Source organism: Equus przewalskii, chromosome 2, assembly GCF_037783145.1.
Source record: "Equus przewalskii isolate Varuska chromosome 2, EquPr2, whole genome shotgun sequence".
NCBI classification, from domain to species: Eukaryota; Metazoa; Chordata; class Mammalia; order Perissodactyla; family Equidae; genus Equus; species Equus przewalskii.
In genome coordinates, this window is record NC_091832.1 from 14,772,404 (window position 1) to 14,789,953 (window position 17,550).

Sequence of the window (17,550 nt, forward strand, 5' to 3'; positions counted from 1 at the left end):
CTTACCATCCTGTTTCATGTTATAGTGTGTACATGCCCTTCCCCTGCCCTTTGGAATAGGCGTGAACCATATTCTTCACCTGGCATCCTTCCCAGCAGAGCCTGACACAGGCCTTGCCTACAGTAGCTGCTTCGCCTGGCATTTGTGCCATGCCACCCTCCCCATCCCCATTTTCCAGGCCTCTGTGTTTGTCTTCCTTTAGTTTCTTAAAAGAAATATTGTGAGAGTCTAACCCTGCCTCAGCTAAAAGGAAACAGACTTCTCTACACGTTACAGGTGGAGAGGGTTCTGAGGTCCTCAACGGCCCCGGAGTTGGCGATGACGACAGCTCCCTCTCGGGAGCTCAGGAAGAGTGAGAATTTCTAGGGCAGAGAGTAGGGGGCCTCAGGAGGGAAAGATTCAGGGCCAACAGTGGAGTTTCCTACCCTTCCCAATTACAGGGGCTCTCGCCCCGATCCTGGCACACACATTGCCGTGCGACCACGCCAAGTCTTTCATCTACCCAACAAAGCACCTACTATGTGTCAGGCTCGGGAACTAGAGCCACACAGGTGAACAAGACGCAAATCCTGCCAGGAGGAGCTTCCCCCCTGATTAAGGAGACAGGCACACAGAGAAAGAATTGCGGACTGGTGTCTACCACCAAGGGTTTCGGCATAGAAAAGGGGCAAGTCTCTAGTTTAGGGGGAGAGGGTCAGGGAAGACTTCCCAGAGAATGTGGCTCCTAGAGAACTGCGTCTTGAAGGCAAAGAGAACATACAAAGGCTGGGAGAAGTGAGAGAATGTGGCGAGGTCACACAGCAGTTGAGTGTGCCTGGCTCCTGGTGGTGCTTTGAGGGGAGAGGGAGGCCAAATCGTGCTAGGGAGTCTGCACGTTAGCCTGCAAGAGGTGGGGAGCCATGGAAGGATTTTAAGGTAAATTTGCATTTTTGTTTGAGGACAGTCGCTCTAGCTCAAGTGTAGGTGTTGGGGTTGGGGGATGTGGATTTAAGAGCCTGGATGCTGGGTGAATGGGGAGATGAAGGAGCTAGTTCAAGATAGAGGAGAGGGGTTCCATTATGAATGTGTGGAGTGTGAGGAGCCCATGGGATACCCAGTGCTCCTGGACATGCCCATGTGGCTCCCTTGCTGGGCTGGCAACACCCTTCCCCTCATCTGTCAGCTTTTCTCCAGGAGACTGTGACCTTGGCAGCTGAAAGCAATTTTCTCTCGTCAGAGCCTCTGCAGTTCTACGCTTCAACCTCTCAGGAGACACGTCGGGCTTCTCTGCCTCCCTTGGTATCCTCCGCTGGGCTTCACGTAATCTGTACCTCGAGAGGCAGGGAGCAGTGAACGCTAACCAGTGCCCTTGAGCACGCTTCTGGTGGAAATTCATCCAGGCCACCCAGGAAGCGCCCTTGCACCACAGAAGGGGAAATCCCTCCCAGGGCTGGGGCTCTTACCACCCAAACCCGGTTTCAAACACCCCTCCCACGCCTGGGAACCCGGAGGCAGGCCAGCTGGCGAGGTGACTACACAGGCCAGGATGTTCTGGTTTCAGAAGTGGGGTAGGGAGCTGCAGCCTCCGGAGAAGCCAGCTGATAAAACCCCAATACTGAAGCTCCATCTTCACCCAGCATAGGAGCAAATGCGAAGGACTCAGGACGACCCCCTCTAGGACCAGAAACCCACCACCTTCCTGAAGCCCAGCATTTCCTCTCCCCATCTCCCCTCCAGCCTCTCAGTACCCTAGAGGAGAAACCACAGATCTGACCGTGGGCACCTCTGAGGCATCTTCTGTCAGCCTGAGATAGGCACCAAGTGTTCACTGTGGAAGGCGTGGGCGTGGGGGAGGGGGTGGCGAAGGGTCTCTGGGTGAGATGGGGAGGTAAATACAGCAACAATAGCAGCAGCCACCACTTTATTGCACATCTGTCATGTGCCCAGTCCTTCCATGCATGACGTCATTTAATCCTCACAATTGATTACGGCGACCATGATGCCTCTCAAGAAACTGAGGCTCAGAGAGGTTAAGTCACTTTCCTAAGTCCCCTGGCGGGTAAGTGGTGGAGGGGGATTCCGATCCAGGCCTGTCCCATTTCATTCTCGTGTTCTTCCCGCTCTGCCACCACTCACTGTCCTCACGGAAGGAGACTCGCTGGTGCAGTCTCGGGGTGGACAACACCCACTCCTGCCAAAACCCCTGACAGGGGTCACAGGGCAGGGTCAGCTTTGAGGGGTGTTGGGCACAGGCGCTGAGAATCTTCAGGGATCCCAGACACGCCTCTGCCTAGAGACCCCAGATACGGACAGGCAGACTGTGACAGTTCCATGGACACAAACACCCAGTTCCAGGAGAAACACACTGACTCTCCCTCGGTGTGGATGTGAGGAACCACAGAGGTTCCTCATCACACATCCCACAGGAGGGCCGGACAGTCCTGGGGACATGCACACACTCACATACACTATCCCCTTGTGTGTGCAGACACACACTCATGCACTCACTCAGCCCTGGCACAGTCTTGTGGTTGCTGAGGCAGGTCGTGGGAAGGACTTGGGCTTGATCAGATGAGGCTGGCAATGCTGGATGTGGTCTCATGACGCTGGCCAGCAGACAACCTTCCTGAGATGCTGAAGATGCTGCCATTGCCACTGTGGTCACTGTGGGTAGCGGGAGGGGCCGAACGGATTGGCGGGCAATGTCCACTCACGCCCACCTGATATAGCAGCAAGCCCAGCAGCAGGAGTGAGCCTGAGGCAGCCAGGGCGATGCCCACTGACAGCATGGCAGCCAGTGGCCGGGCAGGGGCAGGGGCGGAGGCCAGCCCAGCCAGCGTCAAGCCTGTGACCAGCAGCACCAGGCCACTGAGCAGCACCACCAGGGCATCGGCACCTCCACCACTGCGTAGCAGGGCCACGTGGTGGGGCTGGCGTATGCAGTTCATATCTTGGACTGCCGAGCTCATCAGCTGCTTAACGAGAACCAGTAGGGCCAGCAGACAGAGCACAGTGCCTGCTGCCAGCCTCCACTCACCTGAGCGGCTGCTGGTGGAAGAGAGCAGTGCCACGCCAGCTGCCCCACAGCCTGCCACGAGGCCCACTGCCACCGCAAAGCAGAGTGCTGAGCGTCGTGGCTGCTGGGACCACCACAGCTCCACCTGCTCCACCAGCACATCTGGGGGCAGCCCCTGGCCCAGCGGGGCTCGAGCCTCTCCTGCAGGCATGGTTAGGTCTGGCACAAGTCAGGGCAGAGGGCAGGGTCAGGGGTTAGAGGGTGTGGATCACGGCCTGGAGCCCCCACCCCATGCTTGGCAGCCAGAGGCCCAGAGTCCTGTGTCTCTTCCAGTCCAGCGTATGGTCCCCATCACCTGCAGTGGGAGAATCACAATGTTGTCTCCCAGCCAACTTACCCCTCATGGTCGCTCCTAGGAGTGTTGGGGATGATCCCTGGGAATCCTCCCACGTCCCCTGGAATCCCTCCAGGAAAGCCACTTCCCCAACACTGCCCCTTCGGACTCCCTCTCCAATGACCCCAGGAGAGTTCCCCCCACATAAAGCACCTCCACCCTTCCCCCGGGAACCCCCTTGCCCAGGCCCTGACCTCTCTGGCTCCGGCTCTCTCAGTTGCCTGTCCCATCCCGGCTGGCGGAGGGAGCTGGTGCCACGGTGGACGACGGGATGAAGAGCCAGAGATAAAGCCTCATTCAGGATCCAACTCACATGGCCTCAGCTGTCACCACTGGCTCCTTGAGGGGGAGGATTGTGGGGAAGGAGGGGGCTTATGACTTAACCCCTGTGGATCCAGCAGCCTGAGCATGACTCTTCTCTCTTAGGGCTATGGCTCCTTCTCTGCGGGTTAGGATCTGACCCCTAACACTCTCCCTTCCCTAGCATTTCATCTAACCTCACAGCCACAGCTGCTGGTTCCCAAATCCCTCCCTCTCTCAACCAGGATTTCCCTCCAGAGCTCCAGACTCATAAGCAAATTGTCACCTTGATGTCCCAACGTTGCCTGATGCAACAGGTCCCAACCCAAGCCCATCATCTTACCCCAAACCTGCTTCTCTTGTGTTTCCTCACTTATGCCCTCCGGGGAGGCCACGTCTAAACGTTTCTCCATCGTTCCCTGCCCTCGTCCCCACCGCCCCTGCCCCTTCACCTCCCTCCCCACCTCCTCACTGGTCTCCCTGCCTCCCCTACTCTGCTCCCTCTCACCGCCCACCCCCCACGCCATCCTGCTCCACGGTTTCTCTAAAGTGGTGCAAAGGGACAGGAGGGCTCTGGACGTGACCCCAGCAGCCATCCTTCTTGCCCAGGGAAGCCTTCACAGGGGTTACTCATTGCATGTGCCCTCTAGAGGCCAGAGGACTCACACTGGGCAAAATCAAGCAGCCGCGGTCCCTGCCCTCAAGGAGCCCCAGTTTACAGCAGGTGTGCTCCTGTGACAAATGTCCGGCAAAGGTTAGTCAGAAGAGGGCTTGGGGTAGGGTCAGAGAAGCCCGCAGGAGTTCACCTCTTAGAGCCTCAGGCTCCTTATCTGAAAGTGAGGACAATAACATTTATCTTGGGGGGGGGGGGCGAGTCATTTGATAGCTCCATTTCAGAATTCCGGTGGGAATTCTCAGGACTGCACAGATGCCCAAAGCATGCGTTTTGAGTAAAAGAACACAACTTTCTCCCCTCCAATTCAGGACAGGACTCCCGCTTTATACACAGGACACAGGTCCTGGATCATTCCAGGAATATGACTACGTGGCTGTACATGGGTTACACCCCGGATGAGGTATCTGTCCTCCACAACCTCTCTTCAGGGGCTGCCAGAACACAAGGTGGAGGGGCAGGTGCAGATGCCCCCAAGGAAGGTGGGGGAGGGACCGGGGGAGGGGCCTTGCAGTCAGCCCCAGCATTCCCCAGGGCTGTGACTTCATTGGTCTGAAAGTGCTTCCACAGGTGTGCGGGGACAGCGAGGCCAGGCTGGGGGTGGGTGGAGGTTTTTGGGGTAAGAGCCAGTGGGAGAAGTGGGGGCGGTGGGGGTAGGATGACTTTGGGGCACTCACAAGAAGCCTGAAAGTGCTGGATCCGATCCGAGCAGGCAGGGCCAGGCAGGTGAGGCACTCCAGCTCGGTTTCCAGGGAGGCGCTTCACCTGCCTAACCTGCACCCAGGTGAGCCCTGGGGGAGGGAGGCGGATCAACAGGTGTTTCGAAGGCAGGGCTTGAGCCGATTGGCTGACGTGGCACTGCTCCTTCAGCAGGGCAGAGGCATTCCTGGGAAGGGAGGGGCTTCTGTCTGCGGCTGCAAGGGCTCGAACACAATTCCCAGACCCGGGCAGCAGGAGGAATGCTGTCTGTCTGCCCCAGCGCCTGGGCCCTCACACATCCCCCAGCTCCAGCCCCAAACCTAACCTTAACCCCAGCCCCAACCCCACATCTCAGCCCCACACCTGAATCTCACATCCCAATCCCAGCCCCCAGCCTCATTTCCAAATCCAACGCCAGCCCCAGCTCCGAATCCCAACCCCAAGTCTGGCTTGAAACCTCGGCTCTAATTCCTCACCTGGATCCCAGCTCCAGATTCTGGAATGAGGTCCCAGACCTCCCCCTCCCCCTCAGCGCCAGCCTTGTCTCCTGTTCCTGGATCCAGCCCCCAAATCTCAAATCTCAACTCAAACCCTGCCTCAGCCCCAAATTCCAACACCAGCTATCCCCAAACCCAGCCCCAGTATCCCGTCCCGCTTTCCTCTGGGCTGGAGTCCGGGGTGGGGGGGGGGAGGGGGGAAGCCCCTAGCTCGCTTGCTTAAAACACTTACAGAATAAATGCCACACTCCTTCACAGGGCTCACAAAGCCCCTGCCATCCACACCAGGCCAGTCATTTGCCACGGGTCCCTGCCATCCAGCCAGGATGCATGTCTTCAGTTCTGCAAGCTCTGCCCTTCCGGTTGGCTTTTGAACTCATAGTTCCCTCTGCCTGGGATATTAACCACTCCCCAGCCTCACTCTGGTCATTCATTCACATTCTTCAACTGACATGTCACCTCCTCCAGGAAGCCCTTCCTGACCTCCAGGCTGACTTGCTTCCCCTACAACTGCTCTTACTGCACGTGCTGTAACTGCCCTACTGACTTACCTGTCACCCCCACTAGACGTGTGCCCCCCGGCAGGTACAGATTTAGAGCCCATTTTGCTAAGCACTGCGCCCTCAGCAGCCAGCCAATGCCTGGCCAATGGTAAGTAATCAAATATTTGTTGAATGAATGAATGTGTGAACTGACAGGTGTGAGGTTTTGAGAGCAAGTGAGATGAAGCTGGAAAGACAGGTTTGGCTCAGGTTGCAGAGAGCCTTGAATGCCGTGGTGAGGCATGTGGACTCATGTGAGATGCCCATGGAGAGTTCCGAAGTATAACAGGGACATAGGGAGGGCTCTGCTTCTAATAGGTGAATGTGGCACCACACACCACATGTACTCCAGATGGCAAAGGGGGTGCTGGCTGGAAGTGGTTGCAGGTGGAGGTGTCGCTCGCCTCCTGGCTTGAGCCCCTTGTAATGCCTCTTGCTCTCTCTCCCCCTGATGTGTATGAAATGGACAAGAAAAACGAAATCAAAATTACCTTTCCATCATCAGCTCACAAAATAATTATGCTCGACCTGTCTGTGCTTCTGTTTTGTTCTGCGGAGCTGAATGGGGGCTGATCACAACTCTGGAGCAGCTTATCCAACAGAAAGACAACACGCGCCACACATGTAATTTAAAATCTCCTAGTAGCCACATTAAAAAAGTAAAAAGAAACAGGTGAAATTAATATATTAAAATTTTTATTTAACCCCAGAATATTTTCATCTTAACATATAAGTGATTCATGGGCTATTTCAGTCTTTTATTTTGTATGAAGTCTTGAAAATTCATTGTGTATTTGATACTCACCGTGCGTCTCAGTTCAGACTAGCCACATTTTAAATGCTCAGTTGCCAGATGTGGCTCGGGGCTCCCTTACTGGACAGTGTAGCTCTAGATGGTTCTTTCCCTTAAATAAAAGTTAGGGCAGGCTGACCGCTGTGAGGCAGGCTGGATCTTGGGGACAACCATGTGGGTTTGCCACTTTGCAAAGCAGTATAAAGGTGTCCCTTGCACTGGGAGGAGTGGGGAAGCAGGGGGCCTGGCAGGGGCTCACTGGCTGGGTATTCCTCTTGCAAGTATCTAACATTTATTTATCCTCCTGGTCCCAAGGAGGGGCCAATCTCAGCCAGACCCATGGTCCAGCTGTCCTGGAGAGAGCTGGACAGGGCAGCTCATGAGATTTTCCCTCCCTTTCCCCTGGGGGTTTGAAGGGAAATTTTTGGGTAGGGAGAACAAAGCCGAAAAGCATCCTCAGTTCAAACATTGATTGGGCGAGCTTTTGTTCTCCGTCTTATCAAATAACTTGGAGTTAAAGAGACAGGCAGGCTCCTCGCAGGGCTGTTGAACTCTGTCCCCAAAGCAGGTGCTGTTGGGGCAGCTTAGGTGGACGGTAATGAAGGTCAGGAGGAAGAGGTGGCAGTGGGCGCAGAGTGCAAGGTGTGGGTTCCAGCTGATCAATTATTCAGGCGCCAGACAGTGGGAATATTGTCAGGAGACAGAGTCCCTGGGCCCCAGGCATTCCCACCCCGACTATTCTCAGCCTGGCAGCGGGAGTAATCCTGTTTTAAGGTAGAGTAGGTAACGTCACTTCCAAGCTTGAGTCCCTCCTGTCTTACCCAGAGAAACAACCAAAGTCCTCCCCCCATCTCTAAGGCCCTCTGACCTCATCCTCTGTTGTTCCTCCATCAATGCTCTTGCTCAGAGCCTTTGCACTGGCTGTTCCCTCTGCCTGAACTGCTTTTCTCCCACCTTCTTTCCCTCACCTTCCTTCAGGAATGTGCTCAATGTCGCCTTCTCAGTGAGACCTTCTGGCTCCCCTGTCTAAAATCCCAACCTTCCCCAATACTTCCTATCCCCCACCCTATTTCTTTTTCTTTATTCTCTTATATTTCTTCTTAGCACTTATCTCTGTTTAATATGCTTTATAGTTTTCTTCTCTATCTGGAATACCGTCTATCTACCCCCTAGAATACAAGCTTCATGAAGAAAGGGATTTGTGACTGTTCATGGTGTACCCCAGCTCCTGGAATAGGCCTGGCATCCAATAGGTGCTCAATGAATGCTTGTTGAATGAGTGAATGAGTGGTGGAAAGAACACTGGCTTTGGAACTAGATTGACCTTGAAGGTTCAAGTCCTGGTTCTAGCTGTGTAGCCTTAGAAAAATGGCTTAACCTCTATGCGTCTTAGTCTCTTCATCTGTAAAATGGGGACAACAGTACTTAGTCTAAATAGTTGTGTCAGGGTGGATTGAATAATATAACCAATTCATCCAGTAAACATTTACCCTTTCCCTTCTCTGGACCAGGTATTGTGCCAGGTGGAGACCCAGTGAGCAAGGGAGGCCAGAGGGCCCGTCCCTGCCTTCCAGAAGCACGTCTGGAGAAAAATGGGCAGAAAGCCCAGGGGAACAGCAGGTCTCTGGTGGCTCCAGGCTCCTGCCCCCACCCCCATGCTCTGTGAGTGACAGGGCCCCCAGACAGACATCTTTTGAAGTATCTGCATCGCTCACAATGACCCACTTCACTGCACGGATTCCAACAACCAGGAATCTACTTTGCGACCCACCCTGATGGATACGGTTGATCGGAGAGAGGTGAGCCCCAGACTCAAGCGAGGCCCAAAATATTCTCTTTTCGCAATTTAAAATCAGACTAGAGATTCCATTTCAGCCTTGGGGCTCCTGCTAATGAGATGCTAGGGTACCCTTCTGCCAGCTGAACTGGCAATGGGAAGCTAGTCTGCAGACAGGGGCAAGGACAAGAGAGGGAGAGGGGGTTCCAGCAGCGTCCCAGGCCCTGGTTCATGTCCTTCTTGAGGACTGCTTGTATCTCTGCCTTGAGATTCTATGAGACATCTCCAGAGCCAGATAATGAACTCTCCCTTTTTGCTTAAATTGGCTGGAGTTGCTGTTACACTTGCTGCCCCTGCCAAATCCCACCAAGTGACACATACTAGATGAGCAATAAATACAAATTCTTGTACACAACTGGTCATTGCAGGTGATCAGGAACGCTAGTCCTTCTTGGACTAGCAGTGTTAGTAACTAGTAATAGCAGGGTTACTTCCTTGTAAATCTTCTCTGCAGCCCAGCTCAGCTCAGCTCAGGGGAGTCTGAGTGCACTTCAGGCACACTTAAAGCATAAGCAGGCCCCCCAAACTCCACTGGTCTAGGGGAGCTCACCCCAACAGAGCTCAGGGAGAGTGAATGCTGCTCCTGGTCCGCACATGCCTTCTCTCTCACCTCTCACTCCAAATCCAGAGCAATGATTGCAAGGGGGTCCTACCTGGACACTCAGATATTCCCAGGCCCACCAGGGCCCCTCAGGCACTTCCTGGGAGCAGCTGGCTGGTAACGGCTGGTTGTGCTTTGTCTAAGGAGCAATGGGGAAAGGTAGACGCTGATGTCAGAACCTCCTGTGGGGCAGGGTCTTTGGTGCTGGGAGAACAGGATGGCAGAGGAAGCTGAGCTGGGCAGCTCACATTGTTTGGCCACAACTGATGCTAAGACTCTAGAAGAAGGGGAGGGGAGCCAGCGGATGTCTGGGGCCCAGAGAGAGGGCAGCCCCCAAAGGCTGTCACACTAGACCGGAATGAGTTCTCAGAGCTCAATGATGGACTACAACTAGAAGAACAAGAGTGGAGTTCATAAGCCAATGCCTACCCATTTGGGTGGCAGCAGGGTCCCTATGGCTGCTGCAGGAGGAGGTGACTGACAGACCTACTCCATCAATGAGGGCTAAACTGACTGAAGGGACCCTGTGAAGGAGAAGGTGGCACCAGTGGGGTGAGAACCTCCCCATGGAGTCAGGATAGGCAAAGTAGAGGGGGCGGATCTCATAGGCAGAAGCCACTCAGTCAATGCCACCCAACCAATGCCACCCAACAGGTTGATGTAGGAACATGTAAGACAGAAGATGGAGAAATAAACAAGATTGTATCTCTGGCCCCAGATTTGCTAGCAAGAAGCTGTGCTCACCCCTGTGCAGGTAAGAAAACACCCTGCTGACCTGTTGGCCAAGGTGCCAGGCTTTGCTGGGGTGGGGCTCTCCCTTGGTCTGGGCTTCCTCCTCCACCTTGTCCTCACCAGCTGGACTGCAGCCAGCCACTGGCTTAGGTGAGCTTAGTTTCAGAGTTGTCAGCTCCTTTTACTTCTTGTTTAGACTCTGGGCATCATACTCCTGTAACCTCCACCAGTTGGCCTGGTGTTCTGTTTGAGAGTACCTGGTGCAGGCTTAAGAGCGTGGGTTTAGAGGCCACTGGGCAGACTGGGCTGCAATCTTGGCCCTGCCAGTGTGACCCTGTGCCAGCTACTTTATCCTCCTTTGTTTTGGTTTCCTCATCTGTAACCTAACGCTCATCTTGCAGGTGAAATGTGATGTCTTGCTCCTATGTAATTTTTAAGTTGAGAAATCTGTCCTTTGAAAGCTGCTACATCCTAGCCACAGTGAATTTCCTTCTTGCCCTCAGAAGAGCCCCAGTTTCCTCTGCACGTTCCTTCTTCCTCCCCTTTTGCTTGGCTAACTCTCTCCAGTCCTTAAGTCAGAAGAATTCACTTCTCTGCATCTCCACTGCCACCATCTTGGTCCCAGCAGCTGTACTCCCACGTGTGGTCAGCCACAGTGTCCTCCTAACTTGTCCCCCTGCCTCCGGTGTCGGGTTCCTCAATCAATGCTCCATCCTGATACCTGAGTGAACTTTACAAGCAGACACAGCCTTTGCCCCATGGAACTGAGAGCCTAGTAGGAGAGGCAGCATCAAACAACTGAACAGATGTGTTATAATGAGGGTTATAAAGGAAAACAATACGGTGAGGGTAATTTACACAGGCGGAGGGAGAGATCAGGGACTGTCTTTCTGAGCAAGTGACATTTCAGCTACATCTGAAGGATGAGTAGAATTTCACTGCGTGAAGTGAGGGGGTAAGAGCATTTCAGGCTCTTCAGCATTTCAGGCAGAGAAAACAGTATGTGGAAAGATCTGGAAGCAGGGAAGAACACAGCCTTCTATAGGGACTGAAAGGAGGATAGTATGGCAAGAGCTTGGGAAGCAGTGGGGGTGACTCTCAGTGCCTTAGTGCTGGCCTCTGGACAGAGCCATATCTGTAATGTGCCTTCAAGACCCTGTGCCATCTGGCCCTGCTGACCTCCTCAACCTCATTTCGAGTCAGTTTCTTCTGCCAAGGTAAAGCCAAGACACTAGCGTGGAATGGAGAAATCTGAGTCCCAGAAGAGCCCGTCTATCTGGCGTGATAATGGAACAGGTTGTCGTCTTTGTGGCTGAGTCTCTCAGAGGATGCCTGAATTTTCTCCTCTTCCTGGGGCCCGGTCTCCCAGTGAGCAGAGGCCATACTGGGGTGCATGCTTGTCTGGAGGGGATAAGCTGGCCACTGTGACAGCGTGCAGGCTGGGGGTGGGGTTGAGGGAGTTGCAAAGGAGAGAGAGTCCCATGTAGACTTGCTTTGTGGCTTCTGCCATGCACCTTCCTTCTGTTGTCCCCAGCCTTCCAGAGAACCTCGTCAGGAGTGCCAGCTACATCTCAGCTCTCACTGGGGAAACTAACCCAAGAACAGAGTTGGAGTAAAGCAGTTGGGGAAGATGGGGAGATGCCCTGGAGATGTCAGGTTTAAGACAGCCAGGAGGGACCAGCAGGGACGAAGGATTAAATATTTGTTATTTGAGTATGAGACAGTCGTACGGCCTCTGCAGGTGGGAGAAGACAGGAACATGTGGGTTACATTCCTTTACTCTTTAGTGCATAAAAATGACCTTTCTTGGTATGTGTGGCTGGGTCACCCAGTGTGAGGCCTAGAGGAAGAAGTATGCCCCAGAAGCGGAGGAGTGGGGCAGGGCAGTGCAGAACAAGGATGACAAGTCTAGAGCAGCGGGGAGGGAGAGAAATAAGGGCAGGGCTCTGCATGGAGTCCTAACAACAGAGACAGCAGATAACGGAGGACTTGGGGGCCTCTGGGAACTTTGCCATGTTCATTATTTCACTTTCATCTTTACACAGATGTAAAAATCCTCAGGAAACCTCATTTAGTTTCATAAAGGAGAAGAAAATGTAGGAGGGTTTGTCTGGTCCTGAGTTGGTCGGCAGAGGAGAAAGCCAGGTTAGAAGTGCAGGCAGTGACACTTAGGATGGAAGCAGGCAGTCCCATCCTTGAGGCCCAGAGAAGCCAGCCCCACCATCCAGTGCAGTCTCTGCCGGTGCAAGCAGCCGTGGCTCTGGATGAGCTGGAGCCCTCCAGCCCTCAGGGTCACCTGTCTTCCTTCCCCTCTCCCCAGTTCCCTGGCTAAGCAGAGTTGGACACGGTTGTGGGCAAACACTTTTATTCTGTGTCCCACATTCCCCAGGGCAGGAGAAAGAGGTTGATGTGGTCAGTGCTACAGGGACTGCAGCCCAGAGTCAGCCTGACGACAGATGTGCAGTGCTGCTTTTGCTGGGGCTGGAGATGGCTCACCGGAGGGAGTCACTGGGTCTGCACCTCAGAGTCCGCTTCTGACTCAACGAGGGAAGGAAGCCGAGTTCCGGCAAGGGAGTGGAACCCTGGGACCTGATCTTGCTCTTGGATCTGGTCTCTGAGGCGCTGGATTTCCAGGCGTTGCATTTCGATAATTCTCCCAGTTTCTTCTTGCTCATTTAGTCTCACGGTGGCAGCGATGCCAGGTATGTCCTCGCTGGTCACTGTAAGGGACAGAGCAGGACTAATGCGGGCCTGTTACTGCTGATAAGCTTTTTGAAGACAGCTTATCCTTCCTGCCCCCTCAGACATTTATTGAGCACCCACTATGGAGTAGACACTCAATCCCAGATGCTAGGGATACAAGTATAAGCCATTTCATTGTCTAGCAGAGATGGAGAAATAAAGTAACATACTTCAGTGATAAGGTGAATGCTGAGCATGACCTCAGCCCAGCCCCTCTCCTGAGCCCCCTAATCTGCCTGCCCCGAAGGCCCCTCTGGTGGAGGCTGCTCATTTTCTCATTCTCTACACCCCATGCAGGGTGGCACTCTCTTGTCAACCTAGGTTGGCTTCCAAACTGCCAGTCTTCCTCCTCAGGTAAAAGACCCTTGCTCCTGGAGACAGACCCCTTTCTACCCTCCTGGCATGGCTACCCACTCAGGTTCCTTGAGGTCCTTCCCCATTACTTTCTGTCATCCTCCTGTCTCAGGTGCTGCCATCATGCTGGGCAACGCTGGTATCCATGAAGGTCCATGGCTCATCCCATTCCCCGGCCGCACAAGGCTGAACTCTCAGCATTAATGTCCATGGCCTCCAAGTCATGGCAGCACCCACTTCTGTGGCTTCCCCTCCCCCCTCATCACACCCAAGACCCTGCATCTTTTATTTTTTATTTTTATTTTTTTGAGGAAGATTAGCCCTAGCTAACTACTGCCAATCCTCTTCTTTTTCTGAGGAAGGCTGGACCTGAGCTAACCTCCATGCCCATCTTCCTCTACTTTATACATGTGACGCCTACCACAGCACGGCATGCCATGCGGTGCCATGTCTGCACCCGGGATCCGAACCGGTGAACCCCGGGCCGCCTACAAGCGGAATGTGTGAACTTAACCGCTGTGCCATCAGGCTGGCCCCATCCCCTGCATCTTTTAAATCTGTCACTCTAGTTCTCCATTCTCTCATCACAACCTCTCTTACTGCCTTCTGCTCAAGACACCTGTTCTTTGACTGAATTTAGACCTCTTCTTCCTGGACAACTCCATTTTTTACCTACCAAAGGGGTTCCTTTTACATTCACTTCCATTCATCCATTGATGGACACCTGAGTTGCTTCTACCTTTTGGCTACTGTAAATAAAGCAGCTATGAACACAGGTGTACAAATATCTCTGAGACCTTGCTTTCAATTCTTTTGTGTACATACCCAGAAGTGGAGTTTCTGGTTCATACGATAATTTTGTTTGTAATTTTTTGAGGAAACACCCTATAGTTTTCCATAGTGGCTGCACTATTTTACATCCCTACCAACAGTGCACCAGGGTTCCAATTCCTCTAGATCCTCGCTAACACTTAATATTTTATTTTTTTTAATAGTAGCCTTCCTAATGAGGTGGTATCTCATTATGGTTTTGATTTCATTTCCCTAATGATTAGTGATGTCTTGAGCATCTTTTCATGTGCTTGTTGGCCATTTATATATTTTCTTTGGAGAAATGTCTGTTCGAGTCCATTGCCCATTTTTTAACCAGCTTATTTGCTTTGTTGTTGTTGAGTTGTAGGAGTTCTTTACATATTCTGGACATTAACACCTATCAGATATATAATTTGAAAATATTTTCTCCCATTCCATAGGTTGCCTTTTCACTCTGTTGACTGCGTCCTTTGATGCACAGAAGTTTTAAATTTTTATGTAGTCTAATTTATCTATTTTTTCTTTTATTACCTGTGCTTTTGCTGTCATATCCAAGAAATCATTGACAAATCCATCCTCTCCTCCATTCTTAACAGACGACACTGCCTCTTCACTAGGAAACTGTGCCTCCAACTCCCTGGCCACAGTCAAGCTCTCTCAGTGGAAGAGGGGTCTCTCCTACCCACTGCCAACCCCTTCCCTGTACATCTGGAGGAAAAACTAGAAAAGAACAGATGTTGGAGGCCAAGGAACAGAGCGTTTCAAAGAAGAAGTGGTCAGCAACGGCCAGTGGCCAGCCTTGCCCTGGGCCTCTAGTTGGTCTTATGGGGCCAGCATTCAGAGTACTTGACTTATCCCATCGCTCCCAGGAGCGGTCTGCACGCTTCTCTTTCTGCCTTTGCTCCTTAATTCTTCTCCTCTGCTGCAATTTCTAGGCTCTTGATTTTTTAGTATTTTTTCTTTTTCTAGGTCTTGAGTCTTCATCCTCCTTCTGCTGCTGATTGCCTGTGGTAACCATCCCCTCAGCTAAGCTGTGCCCTGGCCCTGGGGAGAGCAGCACCCCTGGGAAGGTACAGCAGACACAAGCATAGAGGCCCATTCACCTGCTTGGGTCCGCATAGCTTGTCTCTGCCTAGTTTCTGTTTACCTCTCCACCTGTTCCCTCATCTACTTCCTCTTTCCTTGTTACCAGCATTGTCCTTGGACTAAGCCCTGTGCCCTCCCCCACAGCCCTTTACACACAGCTACTTACCCAGTCACCATCTGGCTGCCCAGGAGGACCTAACCTGTGTTTGTGAGCCCATAGTCCTTGGGGTACCCATTGGAGTGAACCTGGAAATATTCCAGCACTTGGAATTTTCCTTTTCCTCTGCCCTGCCTCAGCAGGACTGACCACACCATCGTCTCTTTGCCCCAGTGCTTCTCTCGGTGTTATAAAGATCTTGGCTGTAGCCATAAGGCCCTCTAGGCTGCTCCATCACTGGGTGAGGTCAATTGACCTCAGAGGTCGGGCAATGGGAGGTACTGCATAGGCAGGCTCTTCCCCCACATGCAAGGGATGGGGAGATCAGACACCACAGAGGTGTAGGGAAGCTCAGGGATGACAGAGAGCTGCTGGCTGGCCTCCAGAAGTAGTCATCTCCTGGAATATGCCTGGCCTGGGCGACACTGCCTCACCAATGCTCCCAGGGCTACAGCTCTGCCTCCTGGGAGACCAGCTCCCATGGAGGATGGTCCAGTGGGCCCAGTGTGAGGCTTCTGCCCTTGTTTGCCACTCTGTCTCCTTCTCTGGTCTGTGAACATCTTGAGGGCCCAGGCTCTGTTTTTCCTCCATTTCTTCCCTTCTCTCCCACAGTTCTCTCCCATTCCCTTTGATAGTGACCTGCCTGCTCACGATAGTTTGGTTCAGTCTTACAGGGTGCCCCCTTTCATGGTCCTTCTTCCACGTGCTGGAACTGTTAAACCCTCCTGTTCCTCTCTGCCGTGGCTGTGCGATGTCAGTTCACTCCTCATGGCCCCCCTCACCTTTCTCCTCATATCCCCCAACTCCTCTTCCTCCCTGCTCTGCCCTGAATCTGCTGTCTTCCAGACCTGGTCAGCCTCCCTCTCTGCATCCTGCCCACAAGTTTCCTACAGCAGATTAAGTTCTAATCTTAAATGACGGAAAATAAGGATGTGAATTCCATACATCTTCAGTCATTTGTACTCTTATTTCCATTTTATGTTGGTATTACTTTTTCATTTTCTTTTTTGGCCTTTTTAAATTTAGAGTTTCTTTTCCCTTTACTGGTTTGGATGGTATACATTCTCTTTTTCTTTATTTCTTTTTTACTAGTTACCCTAAAAAGTTTAACACCTATATATGCTTGTTAAATGTGTATGTTGTGTGTGTGTGTGTGTGTGTGTGTGAGGAAGATTAGCCCTGAGCTAACATCTGAGCCAATCTTCCTCTATTTTATGTGGGATGCTGCCACAGCATGGCTTGATGAGCAGTGCTAGGTCCGTGCCCCACATCCGGGCCTGTGAACCTTGGGCCGCCCAAGTGGAACATGTGAACTTAACCGCTATGCCACTGGGCCAGCCCCTAACAAGCAACATTTAACTTGAGTCCAAAATAAATCAACACCGGAAAAAATAAAAAATCTTTAAAAAAAAACAAGAAAAGGGGCTGGCCCCGTGGCAGAGTGGTTAAGTTCGCGTGCTCTGCTGCAGGCGGCCCAGTGTTTTGTTGGTTCGAATCCTGGGCGCAGACATGGCACTGCTCATCAGACCATGCTGAGGCAGCGTCCCACATGCTACAACTAGAAGGACCCACAACGAAGAATATACAACTATGTACCGGAGGGCTTTGGGGAGAAAAGGGAAAAAATAAAAAATCTTTTAAAAAGAAATCAACATCTTTACCCTCTTGTACAACAACACGAGACTTACAATGCGTTTGCTCCAAGCCCCCCTGGTTTATACGCCCAGTGTTTTAGTTCTAGCCTGATATTTTAATCCACAATTTATACATTGTTTTTATTGTTTTATACAACTAGTGATTGTTTAGATTCCACATATTTGCCTTTTCCTTGCTCATCATTTCTTCTTGCATTCAGACTTTCCTCTGGAATAATTATTCTTCCTGATATATATCCTTTAGAAGTTCCTTTGAGGTTTTGTTGGTGACAAATTCTCTCAGTTCCTGTTTGTCAGAAATTTTTTTCCTGTGGACCCATTTTTCAGAAGACTGTTTCATTGGTTATATAACTCTAGGGGAGAGTTACTACCTCTCAGGACTGTGAACACACTATTTCACTATTTCTAGTTTACACTGTTGCTATTGGGAAGTCACACATCAATTGAATTGTTATTCCTTTGTATGCAATCTATCCATTCTCTCTGGCGTTTTTAACATCTTTTTCTTTGGCTTCTGCAGTTTTGATGTAGATTTCTTTTTTATTTCTCCTGCTTGAGATCCACTGGGCCTCTTGGATCTGATGATGGACATCTTTCATCAATTCTGAAAAACTTTCAGCCATTCTTTATTGTCATGTTCCCTCTCCCATTCTCTCTTTCTCCAACTTCAATTAGACATA

General features: G+C 51.9%; 2 protein-coding genes and 1 long non-coding RNA gene across 21 annotated transcripts in view; 1 reads left to right on the plus strand and 2 right to left on the minus strand.

Annotated features, from left to right (window-relative positions):
* Window positions 1-1,883: 1,883 nt before the first annotated feature.
* Window positions 1,884-6,131, minus strand: TMEM125 (transmembrane protein 125). Of its 4 annotated transcripts, none has more exons than XM_070609951.1 (5): window positions 5,791-5,921; window positions 5,040-5,248; window positions 4,356-4,421; window positions 3,584-3,728; window positions 1,884-3,350 (listed from the first exon to the last, which is right to left on the minus strand). In XM_070609951.1, the coding sequence occupies exon 5, from the start codon at window positions 3,204-3,206 to the stop codon at window positions 2,547-2,549; it is 660 nt and encodes a 219-aa protein (XP_070466052.1). In that variant the 5' UTR covers window positions 3,207-3,350; window positions 3,584-3,728; window positions 4,356-4,421; window positions 5,040-5,248; window positions 5,791-5,921; the 3' UTR covers window positions 1,884-2,546. The 4 variants fall into 4 exon arrangements, with proteins under 4 accessions (XP_070466052.1, XP_070466053.1, XP_008528136.2 ...); XM_070609952.1 differs by having other exon boundaries at window positions 5,040-5,153; window positions 5,791-5,910; XM_008529914.2 differs by lacking the exon at window positions 4,356-4,421 and having other exon boundaries at window positions 5,791-6,131.
* LOC139081919 (uncharacterized) lies at window positions 6,082-16,636 on the plus strand. The gene is made up of 4 exons (XR_011537416.1): window positions 6,082-6,209; window positions 8,405-8,692; window positions 9,986-10,085; window positions 14,569-16,636. It is a non-coding gene; the product is annotated as an uncharacterized lncRNA (long non-coding RNA).
* CFAP57 (cilia and flagella associated protein 57) overlaps window positions 12,412-17,550 on the minus strand; it is an 83,364-nt gene continuing 78,225 nt past the window's right edge. For all 16 annotated transcript variants that reach the window (XM_070609937.1, XM_070609942.1, XM_070609947.1 and 13 more), the window contains one exon: window positions 12,412-12,783. In XM_070609937.1, the coding sequence (XP_070466038.1) occupies window positions 12,569-12,783 (215 nt within the window). In that variant the 3' untranslated portion in view covers window positions 12,412-12,568. The remainder of the gene's footprint in view (window positions 12,784-17,550) is intronic.